Source organism: Mycothermus thermophilus, assembly GCF_041956435.1.
Source record: "Mycothermus thermophilus strain CBS 625.91 unplaced genomic scaffold VTJ04scaffold_7, whole genome shotgun sequence".
Taxonomy (NCBI): Eukaryota; Fungi; Ascomycota; class Sordariomycetes; order Sordariales; family Chaetomiaceae; genus Mycothermus; species Mycothermus thermophilus.
In genome coordinates, this window is record NW_027191433.1 from 1,404,409 (window position 1) to 1,427,616 (window position 23,208).

Consider the following 23,208-nt stretch of genomic DNA (forward strand, 5'->3'; position numbering starts at 1 on the left):
TAGGTTTATATCGATCGGAGCCTGCCAGACCGGTGATCAGATTCCCTTTCTCAAGAGGGTGTCTGATACAGCGCAAGTCTAGGCTCCTCACGAAAACTATCGAATAAATGCCGGCCAGAAAGGTTTGACGAACCGCCAGCCTCCCTCTCAGGGCAAGAAACGAAACGAAGACTGAGCCTTGTCATCACCAGGCTAGTCGACGAGCGAGTAGACGCCTCCAACTTTCGTCGAAGTCTCATACTCACTTACCTCCCATGTCATGCAGTTGTACGAGCTGTTCCATTTAGAACAGCTTGTGCTCCAGGGTCATGTCCGACTCGGGCTCGAGACCAACAACAGCGCGGAAGATGTTGGCCAGGGCGGCGCGCTGCTTGGCAAGAGCGTTGACGACGGGAGTGCCGGGCGGGGTCAGAGGAGCCTTGAGCATGTAGCTGAGGACGCTGAGGACGCTGTGGAAGCTCTTGTAGCCCTTGGCGCCCTGGGCCTCCTCCGAGTGCAGACGCCACTGGATGCGGGTCATGAGCTCGGCGATGACAACCAGGTCAATGATGAGCGGCGAAGCGAGCAGCGAATCCTCGCAAACGTTGGTGATGGAAATGGTCTGGTGGCCGCCAAGGAAGATCTCGCCGTAGTACTCATCCAGGGCGCGCTTGCTGTCGCCGACGGCCGGGACGTACTTGATGACGACAATGTGGTCGGGGTGCTCATTCGGGCCGTACAGGACCGTATTGGCAGCGACCATGTCGTCAACGACGTTGGACTTTGAAATCTCCTTGGAGCGGAACTGACGCTGAGAGCTCAGGTTCTTGCCGTCGTTGTTGCCGAGGTGGTTGTAGCTGGCAATCGAGGTGAGCTTGATGCCGGCGTTGATGAGGAAGTCGACGAGAGCCGACTTCATCTTGGTCTGGCCAGACTTGAAGTCGTCACCGCCAATGAAGGCGCCCTCGCGCTCGGCGAGCTCAATGGCACCCGGAACGAAGGTGTTCTGGGGAGAGCCGTTGATGAAGGGCGCACCCTCGAGAATGCTGGCGACAGCGAACACGGTCGACGGAGAGACCTCCTCGTGACCATTCTTGATGGCGTCGAGGAGGTTGTCGGCAGTGTCGTTGACGCCAGGGATGATGTCGGCGAAGCGCTCAGTGTTGGCGGTCCACTGCACAATGACCTTGTCCAGGTTGTTGGCAGCCTTGAACTCGCTGAGAGGGTGTTAGCTAGAGATTATTGGGCTGTCAAAAACAAGTACCCGGATTCACATACCGAATGTCCTTGCGGATCTGCTCGACGTGCTCCCAGCAGGCCTTGTTGCCGGGGATCAGGTTGTCGGCACGGTCCTCCTGGTTGGCGGCGATGAAGTCGGGATAGTAGATGGAGGGGAGGGGAACCATAGCTTCCATCTCCTTGCGGACCTGGTCTTTGAGTGTGGGCTCGAGGACCTTGGCGCGGTCCATGGCCTCGGCCAGGTTCATGCCGCTGATGTCCCAGCCGCCAATGACAATGTCATTGGGGTGAACCATGGGCAGGATATCGTGGAAGGGAATGTTGACATCCTGGTTGGTCTTGGCGTCGGTGCCGAGCTTCAGGGTCGAGCCCATGACAACCGAGCCGTAGTAGTTGGCCTTCTGGAGACCATTGCGGGTCTGCCAGGTGAGGCCGCGGCGGTTGGCAATGATGCCGGCGGTCACGGTCGAGCCGTTGTTGCCGCCCCAGCCGACCAGCATGACACCGAGCTTGGGGACCTTGGTGTCGAGCTTGAAGTCGTAGACCATCTCCTTGGGAGTGACGATCCGGGTGCCGTCAGGGCCCTCCGACACCTGGGTGGTGCGGTAGGTGTAGGTGGAACGGATTTCGCCGTCCGCGTACACCACATTGGGCGAGTTGACGATGAACTTGGGGCGAGCAGCAGCGCCATGGCCGTTGGCGGCGCCGTTGCTGCCGTTGGTCTGGTGTCCACCACCGTTCGCGGGAGCCGCGTCGATCTCAGCGTGGGGCGCCATGTTTGCAGAGGGAAATCAGGAATAAAGTCGTTCTGGTTGTCGAGATTTTACTCTGTCTGGACTGAGTCCGCTGCACCTCCGGGCGAGGCCGAGCAACGGGCTCCTGCGAAGGGGTGATGGACCCTGTGAAGGGTGTTAGTAAGAGGTTGTGAGAAGTGAAGAGTCTGGCCGATGGCAGCCTCGTTGGGGTCGGTAGTGTTATGGTGAGAAAAATGAAAGGCGGGAGGTTTCTTACGAGTTGAGGAGGTTGGAAAACGTTTTGACGGTGGGTATCGATCGCGACTCCAAAGAGTGCGATCGAGGACCGGGGAAAAAAAGTTGAGATGAAGTACGAGAGCGAGACTGGCTACAAAGAGCCCTGAAAGTTCAGCAGCAGAGTTGAGATGAATGTTTCGGATTTGTTGTGGGTAACAAAGGAGAGAGGAAAGAGCACAGAGGCACGGGAAGGGAGCAGTAGCAATTTATAACGTCAGACTGGCAACTACGTACATAGCGTGATCCACAGTTGGGACCACTTCCTACCCGACCCGACTGAGGTGGACTTTCGAGGTTCCAATTGTTGGGAGGGGAGACCCGTCGACTGGACGGAGCCGAATGGAGGGTCGAGGGGACCCTCTCTGCTCGCGAAATCTTCTTTGCCGTTCTCCGTTCCTCTTCTTCCCGGAGGCGGTGAGATTGCGCTAGCGCTTTTTCCAGAGCATGGAACCTTGACGTTTGCATTGTATGTACCTCTCGAGGTACCACCTACACGACACATCCCATGTGCATCGACTCCACGCCTGCCGGACTTCTCGGGCGCTAGAGGATGTGATTGTCGAGGTTCCCGTCGCCATATCAATTGCTGTATCGATCGACGTTTGCGGGGCTCATTGCGCCCCTCCTTTTTCCACATACGAACACCTGCACCCGCGGACCAGCCTACGTACCCAGACGACATCTCGCCCCGTGCCGCTCCTCAGCATGCCGCCTCGTTCGACGGCAGTGGGATGACAGACGCACCCGAAGTCCTAGGCCAATATAGCATCAACCTGGAGGGACGTGGAAGCACACGGAATGGTATGGCATGGGGCAAGGAGTGCATGCTCTTCTTGGCCTGCCCGCGTCGCCGCACCCATGCCGACCACACACGATCATGGGCTGGATTGCGGCCTCATAGGGCCAGCGTCGACCACCCGTTGCCGTCAAGATAGCCGATTTGAAGACGGCGAGGTAGGTCTGCTTCTTCCCACCTGACATTTCCTCGCCATGCCCTCCCGCAACAAGCACGGTTTTGGTTCGGTTTTCATTCTGTCCGGCGAGTCACCGTCCCGTGAGGTACCACTGCTGCACCTCTGTGGTATCCCGGTTTCCAAACCTTCGCAGTCCTTCTCGTGGACGCGCCCGCCCCCCGCCAATCCGTCAATTGGACCTCCATTTCCGTTGGCCCTCCACGCAGCAGAGAGTCGCAATGGAGGCGTTGAGGTGCAGCATCGGTTTTGGCCATTCAGTTTCTGTGCCGCGGGGCGTGGTTGCGGGGCAGGGGTCCCGGCTCCACCGCCTCGATGCTGTCGATGATTGGCTCGTCGCCCGAGGCCCACCTCCGGAGCCCCTCGGTCAGGCGAGGGCCCCGGTCTCCTCCGTGGCATGTCATGGCTGCAGGTCATTGTCGACATTCCCGAGCCACCGCGAGGCGGACCTGGATCCACTTAGATGGCCGGTGCTTCTGAAAGATGACGACGTGCTGGAGAGGGGCGTGCCAGTTCACGTGTCTGTGCTTCCAGCTGAGGTTGGAGATGGATATGGCTTCGATACGGTGGTCTTGGACCTATGGTTATCAGAGCTACCTTCCCTACTCAGATGGGAAAGGACAAGAAGGCCAAACTACAGGTACCCAAACAGCCCCTCCCCCGCATCCATGAGCCTGCATCGAACATCGAAGATACCAAGAGAAACTTGGTCGAGTCTATAGCAAGCCTTCGTCGGCACCGTGATGCGGGACCTCCATATCATCGCGGCCAGACTCGGAGACTCCTTGCGTCGTCCTCTCGGCCAAACCCCTCCTCACCACGTTCGGCCGGCCGGCAAGATCCAACAACCTACCCCCTCACCAGATATGTGTGACCTACACCTTTGGTGCTGTTGGTAGTTTGTATGACCGATCTGGGAGTCTACCTACTTGGTTAGTCCTCCTAAGCAGGTTTGGTTTACGAAACCGACGTATCACCTCCCCACGGCCCGTGCTCGTCTCGTTGGTCATGATGACACAAGCAGTGAACAGGGCATGTCGTGCAAGGATCAAGCATATAGTTCGTCTCTGATATATGGCTTCCTGTCCATGATGGCATGCAGATATGTCGAATAGAGCAAGGTTCTCTTTCCCTCCTGGATACCTAGGTGTGCCTGTTACCTTAGTCATGTATGGCTGGGTCCGGGACGCATGCACGGCTGGAACCAAACGCCCGACGCCGCCACCACGATCACAAGAACCTTCCCAGTCGCGGGCGCCTTGTGCCGACCGACCGTCCCGCCACCTCATGTGCATTGCAGGACGCAGTACGACGCAAGTCAGCACCCACGCAGACGCAACCCGCATTCTCATCCTTCTCTCCGGCCTCAATTCTGTCTGGTACCGAGGAGCGGCGGTTCGCGCGGGTTGCTTTCGGTGTTTGGTGCTCACGACAAACATAGCAAGCAGTTCTCGTGGATACGGGAAAACATGGAAGGGAATCCCACCCACACACGCAACGCGCAGCAGCGTACGTTGCGTGCCTGGTGACTTACTTCGTGCCAACTACGTCCCAGGCAAGCGTATGGGGCTGTCCTTATAGGATGGACTGCAACAGAGCATAATCTATCCCATCTTGCCTGCAAGATGCCGCCCCGCCTCAAAGTGTCTCTGTCGAGTGTGACAGGCCCATATATGCCGCCAAGTACCTATATCACAGACATATGTATCGACCTTTATCATCTAACATTCGATTCTGAGCGTTAGAAGGGAATAGACTCGGCATGTGGCCCAGTGCATCATGCTCCCCTCCCTTCCCTACATACCTCTCTTGACCCATGCAAGAAGGCAACCAACCCGACAGGTCTAGTCTCGTCTGTTCCTGCAGGTCACTTCCGGAATGTACAGCTTAGCCCCCTCGGTGCGACTGTGCGGCTGGTTGGCTTACATGCTGAGCACTCAACTCCACACAATTCCGGACGCCGTCGGAAGGCCGGAGGTGTCCACGCGGGGGTCGGCGGGGGTGAGGGGCGGGGCTGACAAGTGAGTTCCGAAGTGTTCGATGTCATATGCAGTCTGCTGCGCACCACTGGTCCAGAGGAAGGTTGTACATACACTTTGGCTACCTAGCAGGTCAGCATTGGTTTTGTCAACAAGGCTTTCTCTTGGTGGGTGTACTGAGGGGTAGCCAATTTTCTCGAACAGGATGAGTGTATCATAAGCAATCATGCAGTTGGGACGAGCTGACCAAGGCGATGATTGATCCGTCCCATGAAACATGTGGTCTGATAGGTGCCGCCGGGTCCGGGCCGAGGGCGGGCCCCGCTCTCCGGACCAAAGCTCCACCGCCTCCGAGCGCATCTCCTGAAGGTCCTTCCTTTGAGGGGCCGAGTGGGGACAGTAGACGTGGAGAGGACCCTACCGATATGCTCATGTACTTACTAGACCTACCTCCCCAGTTATGCTGAGGGGTAGTTGAGTGGTCTGCTCCAATTAGCTCTTCCTTAGATGAACAGACGACTGCATCTTCAGATGTCAACATCTCGCGGGATTTGGTGGGGTCCGTAACTAGAACCCGTTGGAAAGAAACTAATCGATAGCTCTGGAATGCCTAAACTGACTTGCGATCGGGATGTCTCGTGCTGCCACGTCTACAACCAGTTGTGAGTACGGCCTATCAAGCAGCGTCTCACACCTCTTTACCGAGACAAGCTGCCGGCAGAAGGGAGGAGGTAGTCGACAAAACACAAGGTTTCTCGATATCGCGTGGGGGACTCCATACCCTGAAAGACGCCTTCGACCATTGTCCAATCACCTGTCGTCGACCTGCTCATATGCTACCCGAGCTCGCAGCCCTGCGGTCAGCATGAGAGGACACCAAGCGGACATCGCGCGGTATCATCCACGCCTTTCAATGGATTAGGAAAATAAACACACTTAGACCCATTTACCTCGTCTCACTTAGTGGGCCTTTGTCAGGACACATAGTCCTACAAATCCATTGATTCCCCGGAATGGTGAGCTCAGCGAGTCACCTTGCACCATCACTCCTACCGAGTAGCATCTTCCCATATTCCCGATGACTAAAACAATGCTGTTACTGGCAACTATGTCACTCGCAACCACCTCCAGGCAACCGGCTGTTGAGTCATGCCCCTTTGAGCGTCAAGCTCAGTTACGTCTCGTGGTCACCACGAGCGGACATATGAAACCAAGCTCTGATACTTCCTGAGGATATGGCAGAACGATGAGTAGATATCAACGGCGCCCTACTCCTTGGAGGACGTCGTTACAAGTAAGACGATAGGCTGAACCACGCCGCTCTCCTTTGACTGACTTTGTTGAGAGCCTCCCTCCGTAGGACTCGGAACGGGCCTGGCCGTGTTATCTGAACGCTACGGGTCGAAGCTACATGAGACAAACATGACCAAATGTCTATCAGCGGAACTTAGATTGTTCGGTCTGAGCCTCCCATCGATGGCCGTCCATATTGGTGTCACCGTATTAATCTTGTCAACTAGGAAATGCCGGCATGGTGAGATGATGGCTGCGCCCGGAGGAGGTGGATCATGGAATGTTGGGACAGGACTGTCTTTTTGTCAATCGCCCAGCATGGCACGTGGGTATCATTTACGTTGACCAAACCGCGACGAGTGAATGGGGATTCTGCGGAAAACCCTGAGGCGAGATAAATAGATCCTTCTGTTCCCGCAGAAGCGTACGTTTTCGGACCGTAAAAGATAGATCATTGTGCATAGCACCAAAGCAGGATGATATTCGGGGATTATGAGAAGATAGGAGGTTTTGTGGCAACTTGTCAACATATCCATCTCTCTCACCAACTGGCCTCTCTAGGTGATGCTATTAGGTATATACGGCCCTACCTAGAGGGGCAGACTGGAGGCTTGAAGGCATGGACCGGGCACTGATCTCGGAGGTACTACTCTCAGAGAACAGCGCTTTCAGTGACACCTCTTCTTCGAGCTGTGACATGGTCATAGCCCACGAGGAAGGATTTTCAGGCAGTAGAGACATATATAGCAACCTTACTTCGATGCCATCCATTCATCCTAAGGCTTGTCGAGATGCGGTCAGGCCCAAGTTTCTCTGGCGTTGACGAAGGAGAAGAACAGGGACTGTCTCTCCTGGGGACCGTGGATCCGGCTGACTCAGAATATCCAAATCTATTCTGCTAAATCCAAGATACCTGTTGTAAAGAAGAAAAATGGCACAGCCGTACTGTGACGATCGATCACCGATGCATCTACCAAACTTGATGTTTGCTACCTGCAACTGGCCGCCTCTATCAGATGTCCTCAAGGTTACTAACATCACTGCGAGCCGGATTATCCAGAGACATAAGAACTGGATGGGACGGAACGACTACCGGTAGTGTCTGATTCACCATGGCTTTCCTCTAGTTTTCGAATCCCGTCATGGAGCACAAGGCTGGAAAGACTGACAGCAGATCTCATGACGCCAGGCCTTCCCTCATAGAGATCACCTGGCCCGGCTACTTCAACATCCTTCCAAGTATTATTGCCTTGTTCCCAGCAAATGTTATTTGTCGGCATGACTGTTAGCTTAACTGGTGCCTCCAGCCCGACCTACTCCTGAGACTCCCGAAGGTCCAAAAGCCATATACCGTGTCCTCTGGTCTTACCTCCAACCTAGACATGGCGATACCGACAACAGGGAGGACTGGAGAACAGACCGGAGAGTCAAAAATCTCCTTGTGGAACACCATCTCAGCAATAACGGCACCCGTCCCTCCGAAAGTTGGGATTGGAAGAGCCGATTATCCAGTCTTGAAGAACCGCAGTCATTGTTGATGACTCCCTGACAGAGCATTCGATGCCGTGGCAAGGGATTCCCTTCGATGAGTTGCCCCACCATCACCAGCTCACCTGATCACGAGTGAAGTTAAATTAGACGTAGACCAAAATCCTCCATGGAGAGAATAAGGGGTAGCATCTCGGCACGGACTTCCGAAAGACCACGGAGGTCACCACAACGACGTCACACGTCGGTGCGACAACCGACCCTCACGATCTCCTCACTTTTCTCGACCCTCCCATGTGTTGGAGTCACTCCTATTCATTCCTTGACTGAATCCAACAAGGCCGTGGCCTCCCCATTGCTCATCGTTCATGGAGTCGCTGGATCCGGATATCAGCCATACAGGATATGCTTGGAAGCCGGTCATGCGCTGAACATATCTTGGAATGAACTGCCGCGCAAGAAAAAGGGAACTCTACCTCCCGAATGGTCCAACCGCGCATCACGCAAGAGACCTAATAATCGGAATACAGACTGCTGGTACCGGGTCAAATACATTTCTGGACGGCTTCTCGAAATCGCCAATATCTTGGAACTGGAATGCGGCAGTTCCATTTGCTGGATGAACCGAGCCAGATGATGAATGATGTTGGATAGGCCGGGAAGCATGAACGACAGTTTCTGGAAGCGGGTTCTGGTCCAACTTGCCCAGCAGGGGTCCAGGGGCAGAACGGGCTTGGCAACGCGGGAGGCCATTTGCGTGCCGCCATTGGAGAAGAGCGTCATCGCCATCATCATGGAGGGGGAATGAACCGCCGGCCGCCTTGTAAGGCCGACGAACCCTCCAGCCTCGAGGAATCGCTGCGATTTGCTGGCGAGCCGCCGAGATTCGATCATTTGACACAAGAATGATGAACAGGAGAGACACATCTGCAGAAAATCAGAGACGCCACATCCGGTCGACCGGCTACTTCAAAGCTCTTGGGCGCTTCGAACTACCGCGGCTGTTTAACTCGAGTAGTTATCTGACAGAAGACAAGAATGTTAACCAACGGTAGTATCTGCTGCGACGTTGAATCACCAGCAAGTCAGAGACTGTCCTGCCAGCTGACGGCGTTTTGCTTAGATGAGGTCCCAATAGAAGCTGCGCGCATGCCGCATATCAATGCTGAGACGCGGGTATCCTGCAATGTCCTGTACCACGGCAGAGCCGCAACATCAGGCGGTTGTTGTAACCTGGCCGAACCTTGAAAGACAATTCAGCCTACCAAGGCAGGCAGGTAAGGAAGAGTCCATGATGTATCATTTGGCTTCATATTGGGGCGCGTTGGGCCAGACCAACGATAGTCGTTGATTGGAAGCGGGAGGTGTCGTGCAAGCCTGCAAGGTACCCGCGCCAACAGCCGAGGAGGCTCTCGTTGGCGTGTGGCGCGCAGGCCGAGAAAGATTGTGTGGGGATGTGCAAGATTGCGAGAACCGTCGCCGCGACTGGTCTCGATCGCCATCGCATAAGAAATGGAACCTAATTTTGCCGGACGTGGATTGTTGCAACGGCCGGGGAAAAGAGACCGAAATGAGGACCGGAAAATTCACTTGACATTGGACAGGGCAGTTGGATGATTGGGAAATGTCCCGAGTCATGACGATGCAGAAGTCAATGGCGATCCGTGGCCTGAGTTATCAACGACAGCTTCCTTCCTTTCCAATCACCTGCAGGCAAGCCCGATTGCTGCCCGTCCACAAGTGAACACAAGAGCTGCCAGGTCACCGTGCCTGCCCGCCACGCCCGCCGCTCACCGCTCTGGACGCTGTGGGCAACCCTCGCAACCACCATTTTTGGTGATCTGCAAAGGGGGCACCTGGCAGGGCACGACGATTTGGGCTTAGCACGGCGCGCTGGACATGCAGAACAGCACACCCAGCACAGCAGCGACAAGAACGGCCAAGAAAGGCCAAGGAACAGTGCGAGCCGTCTGCCTTTGTGGGTTTTGAACTTCCTGAGAGAAAATCATCAGCGATGCAGAAGCCCTTTCTGCCAAACGCTGAAGAGAGGAGCCCTCGAGGCCGGGGTTGGCCTGCCTGCAGCTCCTTCCGTCTGCTCCCCTCCTCGTCTCCATTGACCCCCATTCGTCTCCCGCCATTCTTCGGCCGGCGCCCGCTCACCGTGCAAATCCAAGCAAAACATCAATCGTTTCGTCAAGCTCGTCCAAATCGAGTCAAATCGCTGGTCCTCGGCACCAAGACCCCTGAGACGGCGGGCCCCACCTGCCTCCCCACACGGCCCCTGCTGCTTTAAGGTCTGGGGGCCAGGGGTCTGCCGTTACGGCCTGGCCTCGACTGGCTTGAATGACCCGCAGCTCTTGTCCGCTTTCTTGCTCGCGGCAGATGGCCGTCTGGCTCCAAGGTTCGCATCTCTGGAACTGTTGTCTTGTCCTGTTCATCTGTCCGTCTTCCCGTCCATCCTGCCCATCGTTTCGGCAGCTCCCTTCATGCGCTGCCTTCGAAACATAGATCTGCAGCAGCCTTGCCTTCGGATCCCCAGATTGTTTGTTCCGTGCGGAACCGGCTTGGCGAGTCCTCGCTCTGGCAGTCGAGGGGGCTTTGGATTAGGCCCGCGGCGGAGGTGCCCGAGGTGAGGTGGTAGGAAAACACCTTGCCTCCCGAACACCACTGAGACATCCTGCTACCACATTACACTTGAACTCTGCGCTGTCCGGGCCATGTCCAAATTATACTCGACATCGACTTAATCCTCGAACACACAACCCTCTTTTCCCATACAACAGCTGGCGGTGTGCGGCGACAATCGAGCGACAACCGACACCGCCTAGGAGAGATTGGTTATCGACCTCCGCGCGGAGGCGTCCTCGAACTGGTGGCAGCCACAGACACTCCCCGAGACCGGGGAGCACGTCGATTTGCACACGAAACCGCGACTTACACGGCCAACACCCCCTACCTTACATAACATACCTACGATTGAAACCAGTTGAGATCGACAGCACTTCCAACCATGGCGGCCGTAGGGAGGGAATCGCGCTTTATGCCCATGGTCAAATGCTCGACATGTGGCGAGCAGGTCGAGATATCGTTGATGGGCGAGCACACATGCGGTAGCTCAAGCTCCGCGCCCGAGCGTACGCCGTTGATCCTGAGATATCACCACGAATGTTAGCTAACAGGGCTTTTAGCACCACCGCCATTACCTGCCCCCTCTCTCTTGGGGAGACTCATGACGAACATGCCGAGCATGCCCAGCTTCGGCAACCCATTAGCCCCCAAGCAGCAACCACGAACAACGCCGCCTCAGGTAGACACCTCGGCAGCTAGTAGGTGCCTCCCTCAACTTGTGTCGCCAACCATGGCTGACCTAGGAAGCAGATGAAGCGTTCGTAAATCAGGGGCAGGACACTCCAGACAGCAGCTCAAGTGGATCACAGAATAGCGTATCACCGTTGACGCCGAAAGGAGGACCCGGCGCTGGAGATGGCGATGACATGGCCCCGAGAATTGCGAATAACTCACCACCACCGCCACCAAGATCATCAGCCAGTCCAGGAGGATACGGAGGGCTCGGCGACGATGATTCACTCCCGACAAATCCGCCGACGAAGCCGGGTCTCAGCTTGAAGGACCGAATGGAGGCCATGAGCAATATTTCGAGTCCCTTCGATCCAGTACGTCGCCCCTCAGCGGCCTCGCGTAGCGGCTCAATCGACGGGAATGACCGCCCAGGGACGTCGTCGTCGAGCATTAGTAGCAGCAGCAGCAACTTCGGGGCGCCAAAGATGCCGAAACCGCGGAGCGGATATGGGGGATTTGCGCCGCCACCGAGACCGTCTGTGGACATGGACGAGCCGCCAGCAACACCAAATCGCTCCGAGACATTCCCCCGCCCGAGCGACCGATTTGCCCCGCCGCAACGCACGCCGTCAGCGCCTTCCAGAGCCGATAACTTGCAGCCGCCCAAAGATTTTCAGGGTCCACCCGCCGAACGACCCCCTCTTGGGAGTGAGACGCCGAGGAGGCCCAGTACGAGGGGAGGCCCCTCTAGCGAACGGGGTCCGATGAACGAAGCACCGAGAAGGCCGAGTACTCGAGGAGGCCCCGACACATCTCGCCCTCCACCGCCGCGCGGCCCGAGTATGATACGGCCCGCGACTCCCGGTGTCCCGGTGATCAACCTTGCCGAGGAATTCGGAATTGGGAACCCCTACCACACACCGTCGGAGTCAACATCCTCAAACAACTCATCCAACAATTCGGACAACAGCGGCGGTCCGGAACGCCGGCCCAGTCAGGCAAGCCAGGCGAGTTCGAGGACGAGCCCGCCAAGGTCGCTGAGCTCGCGGTCTGGAAAAGAACCGTCCTATGAGAACCTTAACAATCTCAAGTCTCCAGCGGACGAATTCCCGAAGCCTCCCAAGTCCGCCAGGGTCCCGCCGTTGAAAATCGTCCCCAGGGACAAGATCGGGCGACCTCCCCCGCCGGGCGCCCGACCTCCTCGTGAGCGCGGCTACGACCCGCGCATCGATCCTCTCTTGAAGGCACCCGACGAGAGGGCTAGGTCCCCGATCCCCACTACCCCTATCACTCCGAAGTCCCCCATGACCTTCGTGCCCTACAGACCACCTGCCCTCTCTCCCAGCGCGACTGAACCTCTTCCGTCCCCGCGGTGGGCCAGGTCGCCTGAGCGAACGGAAGAGCAACGCCAACCTCCACAGCCCGAGCCGCCAGCGCCGCAGCCACAGAATCAACAGGAGCAACAGGAGCAACAGGAACAACCTCGACAGCCGCCTCCGGAACCCGAAGAGCCAGCCCGGCCGCCGACGCACATGCGTTCTAAATCCCAGCCCAGGATGCCGGGAGCGCCACCCAACCGCGGCTTTTGCAGAGCCTGCGGCGAAGCCATCACGGGCAAGTCTGTCTCGAGCGCCGACGGCCGTCTCACAGGCCGGTATCACAAGGCATGCTTCGTCTGCACCACGTGCAAAGAGCCGTTCCCAACAGCAACCTTCTACGTGCTTGATGACCGCCCTTACTGCGAACTGCACTACCACAAGCTCAACGGTAGTCTCTGCGGCAGCTGCGGGCGCGGCATCGAAGGCCAGTACCTGGAAGACACATCGTCGGGCGTCAAGCACCACGTCGGGTGCTTCAAGTGTGGGCAGTGCGGCATGGCTCTGAGAGATGGATACTACGAGCTCAACGGCAAGGCGTACTGCGAGAAGGATGCTTTCAGGCTGGCCAGCGGAGGAGGCAACAGCCAAGTTGGCCCTCCGGGCGCTCCGGGCAGTCCGAGTAGTATTCCTGGACCGCTTCGTCCGCCTTACATGAACGGTCTTCCCGGCGGTCCTCGGCCGGGGATGGGTGGTGGATATAACCGCAGCCCGCTTGGACCGGGCGGACGGCCTCCAGCAATGACGAAGAGGATGACGAGATTGGGAATGATGATGTGAAATGGCCAAGGATACGGAGTACAGGATGGTGAGGAGCATCGTGATGCATTCGTTTTTCTCATTCTCAATTTCCTTTTTGACTTCTGCTTCGGCTCGAGCACCCATGGATTGGGTCTCACTTTTTGTCTCTCTTTTTTTTCTCTGTCGATCTTCGATACCCCCGATCGCTATGTTTCTTCTTCAATATACCCCCCACTTTTGAATTTGGAGTTCCTTTGAGATTGATTCTTATTTCTCCAAAGCATTATATGTCGTACAAGTACGATCCCTGGGCATTCTTTACCTCTTCTCATTTCATCCTTCGTCTTAAAAGCATCGAATTTTGGGAGGCATTAGTTGGGTGCATTTCTCCAGCTTTTGTGGGAGAGGGATCTTGGTTGTTTCAATATTCGCCCGTTTTATATCGTCCTAAATACCCGAATCAGGCAAACCGAAAGATCAGACAAGCGTTGGTGCGGGGCATTGAGGTCGTTTCGTGTTATCGCTTTGCGCAGACGAAGTCAGAGCGGGGTCGGACGTTTCACCTAATGCCGATGCTGACGTTCCTTGCCACAATCGCCACCACGCCGCCTGGGCTGGTGGGCGCATGGCAGTGGAGGGATTGGAATGCTCTTATTTCGAAGTTTTGTCTCAAACACGGGTTTTCTTTTCTGCGCGCGCTGACCACACTCATGTGTGGTGGCACGCCATGGCCGTGTGGCGGGTAGATGCGGCACGGCGTTTGTTCTTTCGGTATTACTGAGTAATAGTTTGGCTTGATGGGACGGACGAAGTAAGATGGGACAATGGGCTGGGCGGTGTTTTTGATGGTTTGGTTGGGGCGTTTCGGAGGAACAGGTTGGGAAGGCTGTCTACAGCATTATTAACTGCCTACAGATATGTGGCTTGGAGGAGATGGGATGGATGGAGATATTCGGAGATAATAATGAGGGGATGGGATAAGATGTACGGAGTAGAGTATGTCGACACAGTACCCTAGGACGCTGGTTGACCTAATGTAATGTGTTTACCTGTCATCAACTTTAAAGTGTTTTGTATACCCCACTCGAGTTTCTTGTTTCTCTCCGGGCCAAATGCCTTGCGAGGACGTTTATCGGCACGTCGCACCGTCATAGAGCGTCATATGGTTTTGGTCGCAGTCTCGAATGTTGAGGTTCTCCGCCAAGGGAGCTGTGAGACAACAGTTTTGAAATGGACAGGATATGAAGTCTTGGGTTACGTAACTCCGAGATTCAGTTAGTCACACATTGGCAAGAAATATACCCCGATACAGATCTCTTCCTGTGTACCCGGACCTGTGCAACCCTGACTACTGGTGGTTCAAATAATTATACGACATGGTGATACGACCTGGAATGATTGCCGTGCCTGGCCAACTTGGACAAGAAGTAGCAGATCTTGTCAATAATTGTTGAGATAGTGTGAGGATACCAGGGCCTTGTTGATCGCTTCCAACGGGCCAGGTTGCAGGAAGATCAGGTAGCTCAGTACCTACCTAGTCTGAGCAACCCTCCTCAGCCCTTATCATAACTGCCAGGAGAGGTATGAATAACTGTATAGCTTGAAGCATGAAGTGAACAAGCAACAAAGAGGAAGAAGACTCGGTATTAAGTAAACATCGTCGATAGTTTCGACTTGGTGGCTGGCTGAAGCCAATACTTACCCCCTATCACTTCCTTTTGTGTGATGCCCCCCATCTTAAGCACTTCTAGCGTAGGTACTGTACATACCTAGTTAAAGATCATGACAACAGCCCGTACATACATGATCGGTCCTTATCAGGTTCTCAGTGCTGCTCCGTAGCGACTGGCGCTGAAGAATGCCCGCCGTTTGACGATCGTCGCAAGGTTCCGCGCCATGTGCTGCTTTGGTTGGTTGCGTTGCAGATGGGCTTCTGGAAATCTGACTATCCAACAGAAGCGGACGAAACGGGCACGATGTGATAGCGGACCACACAAATGCACGTCCTTCGCGTCTTCTGTGGGGACTGTGGACTTTCCCAATCAGGAATCCCTGGTTAAAGTTTGGACTCTGTTGGCTTCGGGGTAGGCCAGGCCCCCTGTCTGCATAGCGGGTCAATTTTGGGAGGCCCCTGCCGGCGAACCTGTCGGTGAGAAGGGAAGGACCTAGACCCAGGACCCCAGAGCGACCCTGAGTTTTGTGTTGGTTGTTGGTCTTGGAACCGGTGATGCCGTGAGATTTTGAGTGCAACTGTACATCTTGGAGTGAGGGCATTTGCGTTCTGATACGAGTTGAGTGGGTGAACGGAAGAAGTCGGTTCACGGATTGAGTGGCACTGCTGCTGCTGCTGCTGCTGCTGCTGCTGCTGCTGCTAGAAAGATCCAAACTCAGGTGCGCCACGAATGAGATTGCCCCGACGTGTTCCCGTCTTTCCGCTTGACTGACACGAGATTCCCCCACGCCTGAGCCACCCGGACCACCCCCTGGATGGAGCCCAGCCAGCCCAGACAAACTCCATCAACAACCGTGCCGGCTCCTTTCCGGCGCTAACACACTCTTTGCTTGGGACCCTGAGAAATCCCTGTTTCTTCTCCCCGTCGGGCGGCCGCTCCCCTCGAACCTCCACTCTTCCCAGTTTCGCCTTTCTCTCTTTCTTTCATCCCTCGACGCCGCCAACTGACCGATAGTCCTTCGTTATGTGAAACAACCTTCTCGACTACACCTTCTTTTCCATTCGCTTCTTGCTTTTCGCCTTTGATTCTTGCCCACTTTCGCGCATTCACTCGTTCGGCGCTGTCAGCTGGGCTTGGACTTTTTTGGACATTTGGCGCTTTTTATCTGCCCATTCGCAATCAACGCCGCCGAGAGCGTGCTGCACACCTGGCTGACTCTGCATTAAGCCTCGCCAACCACCAAACCTACTCCTCGGACCAAAGGTCCCTCTTCTTTGACTTCTCCGAGCGCGCCTCGGGGCTCGTTCGCGCGCGTTCGCCGACGCACCGCACATTCTTCTCGACACAGGTACATCGCGCTTCTTGACGATGTTATCCAAGGCCAAGGCGAGCGTGGTGAAAACCCAGGCCCGCTGGTCCCAAGCCCGCTGGGTGCTGGCGCGCCCGAGGACAGCCTTGCCCACGGCCGCCCTCCTTCTCATTTTGTGTCTCATTGTGTTGGTGCGCAAGAATGAGCCGTTGAAGAATACGGTCCCTCACTTTGCGGTCAAAGCGGTGAGCCGCGATCCAGGTATGGCGCCTTGCAATCAAGAAGTCTGTAAGCCGGCGACTTACACTCTGCTTGCAACAGATGAGCGTCGTGAGCCAGAACTCGGCGCCCAGAGGGCCCTCTTTGAGGAGGAACTCCGCCAGCTTGAAAGGTACCTCAACTCATAGTCTCTTTGCCGCAGTTCCAGGAGCGCTGACAGACCCGAACCAGTAAACCTGGCTTCAATGACATTTACGGCAACACCTTGTCAACTCTCGTCGCCCAGGAGGACCGGACGCCGGCACACCGTGTGAAGCTCGGCGCCGACACGAATCAGACCATCGTCACCTTTAGCAAAACCCAGCCGGTCACTTTCAACCCTTACCCCCGGTACAATAGCATGGACTGGATGTCGAAGCATGCCCCATACGTGCCCTGCCCGGGTCCCGGAGGCCGCGTCTTGGAGGACATCCGCGTGTTCAAGGGCAGGCCCGAGAAATTTCCGCAGCCTGGATTTGGTAGCTACAGTGTTCTTGGGCTAGACCAGAACATCTGCTTCGAACGCGAAACACGGATGGGCCAGTACGGATTGTTGCCGGTAGTGGACGACAACGGCGAGCCTCTGGACTGGGAGAAGGTGGACTGGGGTGCCCTGCAGGAGAATTGCGTCGCACTGAACCAGGCAAGATTTGCGCCCGAGGCACCGAAAAATCCGTATGTGAATCCGAACGGGGAGAAGCGTTGGGACCAGGAGGAGCTCGATAGGGACGAGGCCGCGAAAACCGCAGAGGATTACGACGACGTAATGGAGACACTCCACCACTTTTGGCGGAAGCGGCGCGTTGTCAAGTCGCAGCACAAGCAAACCACCACCACCTCCTCCGCCAGCAACACGACCGGCATCGAATTGGAACCGCGTACCGCCCTTCTTCTCCGCAGCTATTCGGGTAAAAAGTACACCGACAACGACATGCAAGTCATCCGCTCGCTCATTACCGAACTCAACCTCCGCTCGGGTGGCGAGTTCACCGTCGTTCTGTTTGTCCACATCAGGGAGCCTAAGAATCCCGAGGATAAAATCGACCTGTGGACCGAATCCGGCTATGCTGCTGCCCTCGAGGCCCACGTCCCTGCCGAGTTCCGCTCCATCACTGTCCTCTGGAACGATGACCTCATTGAGCGCGTCTACGCCACCAGCCTTCCCTCCAAGAAGGCCCGGGGTGTCTACCATGGCCAGTTCCTTCCCGTGCAGATGTTTGCTCAGGCTTTCCGCGAGTATGAGTTTGTCTGGAACTGGGAGATGGACTCGCGCGTGGTTGGGCACCACTACGACGTGCTGGTGCGCATGGGCGAATTTGCGCGCCGTCAGCCCAGGAGGGGTCTTTGGGAGAGGAGCGAGAGGTATTACATTCCCTCGGTGCACGGGGATTATGACTCGGAGTTCCGTGAACACGTGGAGAAGAGCGCGACCGGGCGCGTGAGGTATGGTAGCGGGGTCGGTGAGCTGATTTGGGGTCCTCCCAAGGTGCCGGTGGTGGATCCCATCGGGCCTAAGCCTCCCGTGGCCGACCCGCGCGACGACGATTACTCGTGGGGCGTGGGTGAGGATGCCGATCTGATCGAGCTCGCGCCCATCTTCGACGTGGTCAACAGCAACTGGGTCATGCGCAACACGCTCTGGGGATACCGCTCGCGGGAGTTCTCGTGGGGCCGCCTTCCCCGGCGCGCCACCATCGTCACGCAGTCGCGGCTTTCGCGCAGGCTGCTCGACGTGATGCACCGCGAGGACCTCCGCGGGAACCACGTCGCGTCGGAAATGGCGCCGCAAACTGTCGCCCTGCTCCACGGCCTCAAAGCCGTCTACGCCCCCATGCCCGTGTTCTTTGACCGCGCGTGGTCGGGCAAGCAGCTGGATAAGTGGTTCAACGGCGGTCCCGGCGGGCAGGCGGGCAGCTTTGGCAGCGCGTTTGGATGGGGCCAGGAGGGCAGGTTTGGCGGGTCGACTTGGTATTACAGGGCCACGCCGCCGACGAGGTTGTACAACAACTGGATGGGGTACGAGGACACGGGCATCGGCGGGCCAGATTGGGAGGCCAAGCACGGCAGGACGTGCCTGCCGGCCATGGTGTTGCATCCGATCAAGGATATCCGGCCTACTGAGCGGGGATATAAGTCGGAGTCGAAGTTGACGTATGATTGAAGAGGAGAAGGGAAGGAGATTGTCTGGAGCTTTTTTGTTTTTTGGTGTTTGGACGAGGGACTTCTGGCCAAACAACAGGACGACGAGAAGACGCCGGGGTCTGGCGGGCTCGGCAGTGACGAAAGCGACGTGCCAGGCAGGACTCAAGAACCGCGGTCAGCTGCCATTTTATACGCAGGCTCTGAGGATCGGAGCTCGTCCCGTCGTCCGGAAATCCTTCGAAGGCAGTGACCGAGACGCCAGACGCGGCGCACCAAGCAGAGCGGCCCCGGGCCGGACCGAGCCGAGCCGTGCGCCCGTGCTCGGTTGACGGGCGGCAAAGAAAATCACACGTCATGCCAGCATCCTACTTTTTGGCAGACGGCCGGACTGAGATGGGCTCAGGGCTACTTGCGGTCAGCCTTAGCTACGAGGATCTCTGTCGCTGGTTATGAAGGAGGCCGAGGAATGTCTAGGACGATCCATCAAGGCGGGCATAGAGCGAGTATCACGCACAATGCTTGGGATTGGGGATCTTATATCTTAGAAGGGGGATTGCATTCATTCCATGGTACTGGGCGTCAATGGGACGAACGGGATGTTTATGGCGTAACGACTTGGTACTGCCGGCATACGTACACACGACATGGACTCGGGGTTGCTTTTTGTACATTCTTAGATATCTAATGTGTGTTGTAGTAGACATGGAGACTTAGTAGTAATGGTACATTTACTCTGCTCGTACAGTGGCTCCGTTAGGCCCCGCTGGGATCATGAGATTGGTGTCAAACCCCAAGTCCAAGGCCGGGGTTGGTCAAGATAATGGGCCCCGCAAGTCGGCCGAGTCCATCCTCCAGTCCCGAAACCGTTGGGTGCCGAGTGGGGCCGGCCCGGGTCCAGCTCCCGAGTCTTCCATTTCATGTTGGGGGCGGAGCAAGCAGCTTTGAGAGACGGTTCAAAACAGGTCGGATTTGTCAAGTTTCATGTAAGCCCCCGTTCACACAAGTTGATCAGTCATCGACACCAACGGGACTTTGAAAAGAAATGGAACTGGATCTGTCAAACACAGAGAGCAAAAGTCAGCCGGTAATCTCCACTGCTCCAGTCAAGTCTGGTGTCTGGTGGAGAATTATTGTGATCGCCTCAGTCATTCCACAACGGACGTGCGTTCCATGTGGGGTTGATTGATGACGAAACCATTTGATGAGGCTCGGAATTCCTTTGTACCTCGACAGGCGTACACTACGGAGTACGTACTCCAGGTGAGGTACACCTACTAGTACACTAGAGGTACTCACTGTACATACCTATCTCAGCTCGTAACTCGCACGTCTTGTCGTCGAAACATGGCGTCACTTGCGAACATAGGTGGAAATGGGGTCCTCGTTTTGTCCAGGATTGCGGAGGGCTGCGGAGCGGAGAGCAGAACAGAGCCGCACGGAGTTTCTGTATACCTTGCCCCGTAGGAGTGCAAGTAGGGCTTAGCAAGCTGCGACAACCTGCAAGACATGTTGGTTGTCAGCCCTGGCGGGGATAGCCTCCTGCCAACTGGCCTGCCTGTTCTGATTTCAACCAAACACTACGAAGGACGAAGGAGTCAAGTGAATGGAAGCTGGCCCAAGACTGGGGACAGCAAGGCACACGCACCCCAGGGTGTACACCGAACCAGAGACCAAAAGTCGGGCAAAAGAGGCAAAATTGAAGATTAGATGGACATGGGACGATGTTGGGCGGCAAAGCACCCCAGTCATCCAGCGCCGGGACGTCGTCTGCCGTCGAGATCAGCCCAGAACGACAAGCCACAGTCAGCTGCGCCTGCACCACCAGCCACGAGTCTTGGTAATCCCGGCGCTGTGATTGGTTGGGTGCGTCCAAATGGGGAAAGGAAGCGGTCAAGGGCCGGGGTGTGCTTTGGTTGTTTTGCTTGTCGACACGCCATCCTGGCCTGGCTGGGCCGGGTTCGCCTTCGGTACGCGGAGTGCGCTAGGGTCACTTCACTTGGTTGGGGACACGACGCTAAGGAAGGGTGGGTGCGCAAACGCAACGGCCTGGATGTTTTGGAAAAGAAAAGGTGTAAGAAAGAGATTGTGAAGGGGATGGATGACGGATGGATGCCTGCATTGGCTTCAATTGTTTAAATTCTGCCTGTCGCCCCGTTTCCTTTCGACATTCTTTGGGAGTTGAAACTGGATTCATCTATTCGAGCTTCAGCCTACCTGACTGAGCCTGACACACCGCCGACTTACACAGAACCCAACACACACAACACATCTCTTGTCTCTTCACCTCCTCTTCAACACAAGAACAAAAAACAAAACTTAACCCCCTCGTCATCACCATGTCGCCCACGCACACCATATCCGCCCATCTCGGCAAGGAGATCCTCTCCTCCTGGCGCCGGGCCCGGCAGACCTCCCCAGAGCCAAACCCTTTCCCGTCTCCGTCCCAGGGCTTCTTCAGCACCACCGCCGCCTCCTACTTCCCTCGGCCATCGTCGCCCTCCGAGAAGCGCTCCATGGACAGCGACCGCAACAGCGAGCCATCATCACAACAGCCTCTCGCTCGCCAGACGTCGGTGTCAAGTTGGAGATGGGGTTCACGCTAGGCTGGCTGTTGTAAAGGGGGGGGAAGGCTCCTACTCACTCCTACAGCCTTCCTGCAGCTGTCTGAGAATGGCAAGCCGAAAGGGGGGAGGAGCTTCTAGGCGGCTCATACGACACCACCTTCTCACACGCATACCTACCATCACTACCACCACTACGACCATCACCGCCGCCGCCATTCGCTCTCAGCTCATGACCAAGACGGATACTCCATGACCACATGCCGGGTTTGCTGCAAGCCCGCCCCACGACGACTTGCATCAGCTACATCATGCCCCCCCATGAGCAGCAGCAGCCACCACCACCACCTCCGCAACCTCTAGGGGATGGATGCAACCCCACAGATTTCGTCATTCACGTCTCTTTTGACATTTTCGGCGTTAAGCACCAGGCACGCACACATGATTCCTACTGCTGGTATTCTTTTTCTTCACCCACGGAGTTCACGGAGTTAAGGCGCCAAGGCAAATTTTCATGGAAGGCAGAGTTGGGAATTTGGAGACAGAAACAAAAACACACACCATCGGCCTCCACAATTCCGCCATGCCATGCCGTCAGGCGAGACACAAAAACCAACCACACACGCCCGCCAAGTCGCAACAGAAAGAGCACGACATCAAACGCTACCAACTCGCCAAACAACCGAACATGGGAAGCGTGGATTGAGTGAGGAAGACTCCCTCACACCCTGGTGTCGATACAACAATTCTCTTTCTGCACGGCAGCAGTTGTATGTACATGCCTACCTCCCAGCAGCTACCAGCAGATCTGGGGTAGGGCACGGTACGGTTCGCTTTCGCTTTTCTCTTCTCCAGGAACCATCCCAAACGTCTGTCTCGACTCTTGCTTCCCGCGCAGCATCACATGCTCGCATGCTTGGCATTAGGTCAGGTACTGTACCTAGAAATTGGGGAAGACTGGACTGCCCCTACCTAGGTCGGTACTCAGGTACCTATGTCGATGACGGGATGGATGGTGAGACCATCCACATCCACGCCTGCGGGCCCAGACCAGGGTTCTTCCGCAGAGGGGGGGAGGGGAGGGGAGGCTTGCAGACCGGGGGAAATCATTGTCACTTGCTGTCAAATGTATCTCAGGTGCCTATCTTGGGGGTGTGTGTGAGGTTTCCATGGCAGCATTCCATGAGCATGGAGGAGAGGAATGGATGGGACCAAGACAGAGAATCAGGAACGGGAAGAAGGATCCGTGAACGGGAAAGTGTGCGGCGGGAGGAGAGATAGGCTATGATGCTATGACGGAGTTTCAACCTTCCAGGCTTTTCTTGCTTGTTTTCTTCAGATTTTAGTCGTATTCCCTAGGTAATACCTCTACCCTCTGCAGCAGGGCTTTCTTCATGAATTTCAATTCCTTGATCATTGATTCAATGAGGCATTACACGTCCTGCCTATCCAGTATGCCTTTGCCTCTCCTTGTCACTCACTGCTGTGCCCGACCATAATCATAGAATGAACAACACACATCAACCATGGCCAAATACAAATACACACATGCCCCTAAACTCACAAGATTGGCACGGAAAACTGTACTCCGTAAATCAATGCTTGGATGATTCTATATCATGATCATAGCCGTCGTGTATCACAGAAAACGAAGGCATCTCGTTGCTGTGACATCGAACATAAAACTCATCATAGGTACCTACCTCCCGCAGGCCCATCACTTCTGCCCAGGTGGCTGCGCTCCTCCATCCGTCTCCTCTCTTCCCACCCCCTTATTTACTTACCGATCTATCAAACTTGAAAGAGCAAGGAAGAAGAAGAAGCACAATTCTAACATTGAAGACGTGAAACACCCTCCCCCTCCAGTC

At 56.0% G+C, this 23,208-nt stretch overlaps 6 protein-coding genes across 6 annotated transcripts; 4 read left to right on the top strand and 2 right to left on the bottom strand.

Moving 5' to 3' along the window:
* Positions 1-283: 283 nt before the first annotated feature.
* Positions 284-1,994, bottom strand: VTJ04DRAFT_10065 (uncharacterized protein; the record flags this gene model as incomplete). The annotated part of the gene is made up of 2 exons (XM_069357764.1): positions 284-1,196; positions 1,258-1,994. 2 exons carry the CDS (start codon positions 1,992-1,994, stop codon positions 284-286), a joined length of 1,650 nt encoding a protein of 549 aa, XP_069214800.1.
* A 47-nt stretch (positions 1,995-2,041) lies between these two features.
* On the bottom strand, positions 2,042-2,931 carry VTJ04DRAFT_10066 (uncharacterized protein; the record flags this gene model as incomplete). Its single annotated transcript, XM_069357765.1, has 3 exons — positions 2,042-2,117; positions 2,230-2,352; positions 2,921-2,931. The coding sequence occupies 3 exons, from the start codon at positions 2,929-2,931 to the stop codon at positions 2,042-2,044; spliced, it is 210 nt and encodes a 69-aa protein (XP_069214801.1).
* A 2,167-nt stretch (positions 2,932-5,098) lies between these two features.
* On the top strand, positions 5,099-5,566 carry VTJ04DRAFT_10067 (uncharacterized protein; the record flags this gene model as incomplete). The annotated part of the gene is made up of 2 exons (XM_069357766.1): positions 5,099-5,241; positions 5,491-5,566. The coding sequence occupies 2 exons, from the start codon at positions 5,099-5,101 to the stop codon at positions 5,564-5,566; spliced, it is 219 nt and encodes a 72-aa protein (XP_069214802.1).
* Positions 5,567-10,990: 5,424 nt separating this feature from the next.
* Positions 10,991-13,436, top strand: VTJ04DRAFT_10068 (uncharacterized protein; the record flags this gene model as incomplete). Its single annotated transcript, XM_069357767.1, has 3 exons — positions 10,991-11,114; positions 11,169-11,306; positions 11,359-13,436. The coding sequence occupies 3 exons, from the start codon at positions 10,991-10,993 to the stop codon at positions 13,434-13,436; spliced, it is 2,340 nt and encodes a 779-aa protein (XP_069214803.1).
* Positions 13,437-16,438: 3,002 nt separating this feature from the next.
* On the top strand, positions 16,439-18,798 carry VTJ04DRAFT_10069 (uncharacterized protein; the record flags this gene model as incomplete). The annotated part of the gene is made up of 3 exons (XM_069357768.1): positions 16,439-16,640; positions 16,701-16,770; positions 16,830-18,798. 3 exons carry the CDS (start codon positions 16,439-16,441, stop codon positions 18,796-18,798), a joined length of 2,241 nt encoding a protein of 746 aa, XP_069214804.1.
* A 2,317-nt stretch (positions 18,799-21,115) lies between these two features.
* On the top strand, positions 21,116-21,382 carry VTJ04DRAFT_10070 (uncharacterized protein; the record flags this gene model as incomplete). Its single annotated transcript, XM_069357770.1, has 1 exon — positions 21,116-21,382. The coding sequence occupies one exon, from the start codon at positions 21,116-21,118 to the stop codon at positions 21,380-21,382; it is 267 nt and encodes an 88-aa protein (XP_069214805.1).
* Positions 21,383-23,208: the final 1,826 nt, after the last annotated feature.